Source organism: Indicator indicator, chromosome 35 (assembly GCF_027791375.1).
Source record: "Indicator indicator isolate 239-I01 chromosome 35, UM_Iind_1.1, whole genome shotgun sequence".
Classification (NCBI taxonomy): Eukaryota; Metazoa; Chordata; class Aves; order Piciformes; family Indicatoridae; genus Indicator; species Indicator indicator.
The window spans coordinates 2,097,998-2,103,664 of record NC_072044.1 but is presented as its reverse complement, the minus strand read 5'-3'; the positions used below and the strand labels follow the sequence as shown (position 1 = coordinate 2,103,664).

At 47.6% G+C, this 5,667-nt stretch overlaps 1 protein-coding gene across 1 annotated transcript; it reads left to right on the top strand.

The window, feature by feature from the left end:
* Positions 1-348: 348 nt before the first annotated feature.
* GUCA1B (guanylate cyclase activator 1B) lies at positions 349-5,221 on the top strand. The gene is made up of 4 exons (XM_054395900.1): positions 349-552; positions 2,866-3,015; positions 4,387-4,501; positions 5,094-5,221. The coding sequence occupies exons 1-4, from the start codon at positions 349-351 to the stop codon at positions 5,219-5,221; spliced, it is 597 nt and encodes a 198-aa protein (XP_054251875.1).
* The last annotated feature ends 446 nt before the right edge of the window (positions 5,222-5,667 follow it).

Here is a 5,667-nt window from a genome sequence, read left to right as displayed (position 1 = left end):
AATGTCTGAAGGTCTCTGTGAGTCACAGCTGGGAATCTCCTAATGATCTTAGTTATTTTTATTTGTGCCTGATCCCGTGCGTTTACGCTGCCCTAATGCAGAGCAGCAACTCTGGCACCACCCAGCAAGAACACACAACTCTGCTGGGGAAAACTGCAGGACAGGAAGGGCAAGGGGAAAAAAAGCAATCCACAAAAATAAATTAAAGTAGCAGGACATGAAATAAAAGCACAGGACAGCAAGAAGGAAAAGCAGGAAGAGAAAACAACAAAGGTGATAAAAGGACAACACAAAGCGAAGGACTTTCCTTTTGCTCCTTCTGTTTTTAACCTTGCTTGACAGAAAGGAATGGGACAGCAGTTCACCAACGCTGAAGGGGAGCAAACAGAGATTGATGTTGCTGAATTGCAGGAATGGTACAAAAAATTTGTGGTTGAATGTCCCAGTGGGACCCTCTTCATGCATGAGTTCAAGCGGTTCTTCGGGGTCCACGATAACCATGAAGCAGCAGAGTACATTGAGAACATGTTCAGAGCTTTTGATAAGAATGGGGTAAGTGGTCAGGAGTTGTTACAGTTGTTTGGCTATTTATTTGACTAATAATTTGTATGTTGTCTTCTAATTTGGAGGTGTTTTGGTGCAATTCCCACTCCTGTTTCCATGCTTTGTGAGACTAATCAAGGATGATGGACCTGCTAGGGCAGGGGGAGGAGGAGGAGATGCTGTGGTCCTCTGTATGAGCTGCTGTGGATTTATCTTCTCATAAATCTGTGCACAGAATATCCCCTTAAGGAACTAAGGATGGATGAAAAGGCTGAAATTCAGGTTGTCACATTTGGAGGCAGTCTTGATGATCAGTTCTCAGGTAGCCAAGGTTGTTACATGGGGTGGGAAAAAAATTATCTGTTGTGATAGAGAAGGGAAATGTAGCAGAGGAAAGCCCTGCTCAGGCTTGCTGTGCACTGGGGGAAGTTTGTGTTCAGTTCCAACAGGTGGCCTGTAACAAAATATTGATATTTATCCACTGAAAAGTGAAGCAATGCTGAACAATTCAGACATTCTGGTTTTGATTCCCTCTGCTGTATTTGTCATCAGACACCTGGGAAAAGTGGGCTTTCAGGTTTAGTGGCATACCCATGTGCTGTGCAAAGCCAGCCCAGTTTAGCTAGGCTCTAGAAGTTTGGATACTCCAAAGAAATGGCACAGAGCTGCCTTTCCCATCTTGAAAGGGCTAAGCAACTCTTGCCCAAACAGCTCAGCTCTTTTCCTGGAGCTCTCGGTCGTGTTCAAGTGGAGTTGTTTGTTGCTGTTTTATTAGCAGAGAAAAAGGGAGGCAGGTCTGTTCTTTCTGATACACCAATTTCCCTTCAGCTTCCTCTGAAACCAGTGGCAAAGTCACACTGAGGTGCCAACAAAAGCCAGTTTGTGAGAAAGGATAGCAAAGCTGGGGGAGACGTGGGCAGGTGAGACCTGTCTCAGGATTTGATGTTGGTAAAATATGAATTCTTGAAAACAAAACAAAACAAAAACAGACAAAAATTAAAAAAAAAATAGACAACAAACAACAACAACAAAAAAACCCAACCTACAAAAAAAACCAATACCTGAAGTTCCAGGTCTGAATCTTGGCCTCAAATAGCACCAGAGGACGTTTAGGTTGGCTCTTCAAAGAAACTTCCCTGAAAGGGTTCTCAAAGAGTGGAACAGGCTCCCCAGGGAGAAGGTTGAATCCCCATCCCTGGAGGTGTTTCAAAGCCACAGAGATGTGGTGCTGAGGGTCATGGTTTAGTCCCAGCCTTGGTAATGTCAGAGAATGGTTGGGCTGGATGAGCTCAAAGGTCTCTTCCAACCCAAGTGATTCTGTGAGTCTGTTAATTCTGTTATGGAAGCTGTGCAGGAAGGATTGCAGGGCAAACCTGTGCAGAAAAGGTGAAGTCCCAATCCTGTTTTGTAGTTTTCCCAATAAGACTGAAAATCTGGTTTCAAGGGATGCTGGTACTTAAATTTAAGAGGAATCAGGATAGGGTCCATATGTTTGCTTACAAAGGCCCATGGTATGGAATCTGTTGAGCTGCACCTGGCACTCTAAAGGCTTATCAGTAATACAGCAACAAAACAAAACCAAGCTCTCAGCTGCCTTCACATCCCTGCTGGCTTTGGCAGTGCAGTGGCAGAGGGTTTGCTCACAGCTGCTGCAGAGCAGGTCGGTGCTGGGGGTGGGGTGATGCACAGCCCAGACCTTCCAGGGGGTTTGCTAACTGGGTCGGGAGGGCTGTAAGGTGACCAGGGACCCAGTTTAGCCCTGGGGCAGGTGGTGACCTGCAGGAAGGCCATCTGCTGGTGGCTGCCGAGGCAGTCCTCATCCCTGCGCTGGAATTTTCAGGAGGTTGAACACTCGATGTAAATCCTTTACAGTGGGTGTTCTGCTGCCCCCTAAATGGTGACATTTGCATTGTAGTCTTCCTCAGATAAACCAGGATCAGACAAGGGGGTAGGATGGAAGACAAAGGTAATGGCTGGGTGTTGGTCTCAGCATCGAAGCAGCTGAGATCGTTGAGAATGGCAATAACCTTCCCAAAAGGTCAATCTCTCCTGCAGTGACCCTCCTCTGCCTCCCCATCCATATCACCTCGGGCTATCCTTTTCTGGAGTCCTGAATGTGGCTGTCCCTTCCTCACTGTCAGATTGCTTTGCTCTGCACTCCTGATGAACTCATCCTTGGTGCAGAGTGGTGTGGCTGTGGTCTTCAGCTGGTACAAATCTCCTGTAAAGTGGCAAATAACTGCTGCCTGCATTCTCTTTGGGCAGTTCCTTATCAACTGTTCCCTGCTAAGTGCCATTCAGCTGCTGCTTTTGTTTCTCCAGGACAACACCATTGATTTTCTGGAGTACGTGGCTGCCTTGAATCTTGTCTTAAGAGGCAAACTGGAACACAAGCTGAGGTGGACATTCAAAGTGTATGACAAGGATGGGAATGGCTGCATAGATAAACCTGAGCTGCTGGAAATTGTTGAAGTAAGTAGGCATTGCCTAATCACCCATTTAAGCAATCACAGATCTTTGGCAATGTAATGATAATCATGATAATTGTGATAATCAGGTTTCAAGGCAGCTGTGGATAGTGATGAAGTGAAAAGGCCTGACCTTGGTGAAAGGGATGTGTGTTGAGTGGTTTGGAGCCCAATGTGGTGGCTGAGGGATCACTGATACCCTCTGCAGGCCCCTGGTCCCTGCTGAAGCTGTCCAGAAATGCAGCATCTGGATGCTGTTAAGTTCTGTGTCTCAGCTCTGCCTCTACTTTCAACCTTTTTCACCAAGAGCCATTGCACTGGCCAATGGAAGTGGGTTTCACCCCATGCCCCTTAGAGGAGCCAAGTTTCTTGCCTGAGTTGCTGGTGAAAACCTCTGAGAGGCACAAATCAGCACAGAAATCCCTTCTGCAGTTTTTTCTTTCTGGGTTTCTGTATGTTCTACACTTGGCTTTCATTAGGGACTGTAAGGTGTGAGAGGAGAGGAGTAGCTTAGCAGAGAGTGGGATGCAGGGCACCTGGGTTCTGACTTTGGGTGATTGTGCTGGAGTCAGCCCTGCACCACTGGTGCTGTGACCCACCCTTGCAGGAGTCATGAGATGTCATCCCTGGGCAAGCAACATTTTCAGTCTTGGGTGAAATGCAGTCTTGAGAAAACATCAGCAGTGGGGTCTGTGGAAAGTAGGTCATTTTGGGTGGAAAGTGTCACCAGCTTGTTAGCTGCAGCACCAAGAGTGGGAGCATCTCAGGAGCTTGGCCAGGCCAGGTTCAATTATAGTTTTGAGGTCAACCAGGAATTGGCTGGAGTTGTTAGGGCCTTGCTAATCTCCTCTCTGGGAAGAGTTTCAGACAAACCCCTGCAGCCCAAGGTGTAAATGGCAGCTGGCATGGGAGGAGCAGATAAAATCTGCCCCTTTCCAGTGACAAAGTGGAACAGAAACTATGGGTCAAGGGATGTGCTAATGTGGGTTTGATCTTGCAGCTTAGGCACAAGTTCCCTGGGAGAGAGCTGGCTAAGTCCAGATGTGCCTGGCCTCAAATGCTAGAAAAATCACACTCCAAAGCCAGAGGATTTTCTCCTCTGTGAAGCTCTTGCCTTGTTCTTTGCAAAGGAACCCTGAGGCCTGACCAAATTGTGTCAGGAAAGCAGGAGGGCAGCAGCTTCAAAGAGCAAATGAAGTGTTCTGCAGTCTGTGAGAGCTTCAGGTCAGAGGTTTTATTAAAGACTGAGTGGCAAATCTTCCTAGAAAGGTTAAAACTGCAGCTTTTGGAGAGACCTTGACGCTGTTGGGAAGATGCTGGAGTTCACTGCTCCTTATTTTCCACTTCCTCTCATAATCTGTGAACTTCTTTTCAGTCCATCTACAAGCTGAAGCAAGTGTGTCGGGCCGAGGTGGAGGAGAGGACCCCATTGCTCACACCAGAGGAGGTTGTGGACAGGATATTTCAGTTAGTGGATGAGAATGGGGATGGTAAGTGATGCCCAGGTGCCATCAGGTGTTCTCTGTGCTGGGCAGGCTGGCTGGAATCCTAGTTCTCAAGAAACCAGGACCAGTGGACACACTGAGTTTGGTTCTGGGCTGTTTGATGGAATCCAGAGTAACTTGGTGCAGCAGGATGAAATAATTGTCATGGTTATTGGCATGTAAAACACAGACACCTGCTCAGTCCAGGTTTTGAGGACACACAGATCTCAGCCTCTAAAAGCCCCAAGTAGCCAGAGTGTAGGTCCCAGCACAAACAGCCTGGATAAAGCCAGTGGCTCCAGTCAAGCTGGAGCTTGCAGGATGACACTTGCCACCCTCCTGGAGGAGCATGTCTGAGCAGAGGCACCACTTTGTGCCAGCCAGCAGGATGGGGCAGGTGTGGGTGCACTGGCTGGCAGCTGCTGGTTTGTCTTTCAGTTAGCTGCCCTAAACCCGGGGTGGGAAATGAAGTATGGCTTTGGTTATATTTATTACCTCCTTCTCTGAACCATAGATGGCTTTTACTTCCTGCCTTCCTCTTCTTGTCTGATCTGTCACGTTTTGTCTCCCCTTTTTGTTCTTCTCATCTCCTACACAGGGCAGTTATCCCTTGATGAGTTCATTGATGGGGCCAGGAAAGACAAGTGGGTGATGAAGATGTTGCAAATGGATGTCAACCCTGGGGGCTGGGTCACTGAGCAGAGGAGAAAGAGTGCTATGTTCTGAGCAAACTCTGGAAATGTGATGCTGACTACAACTGTGACTTACTCTAGGGTGGTAGTGGCTTTCCTTTCTCATACAACCTCAGCATCCAGATGAAAACTTCAGTGGTTTAAGAAGCTGTACCTCAACCTGAAACCCATCTGCTGCATGCTGCTGGTACCCAGAGACTATTTTTGGCCCATGAATAAGTCTTTCTGTGTACATAACACTGTGTTTGCCAGCTCTGGTTTTTGGTTACACCCCAAGGAACAAACTTTGTGTGTGTGTGTGTGTGTGTGTGTGTGTGGCTTCTTGCAATGGATGCTGGGCAGGGTTTTGTTCCGATGACAGATGGGATTGGGAAGCAAGGAATCCTGACGTGGTGGTGCTGTCTCCAGGGCAGATTGGGGTTTGCATCATCCATGCCTAAAGAGACACAAACACATCCAAACAAAAGTGGCAGCAGGAGA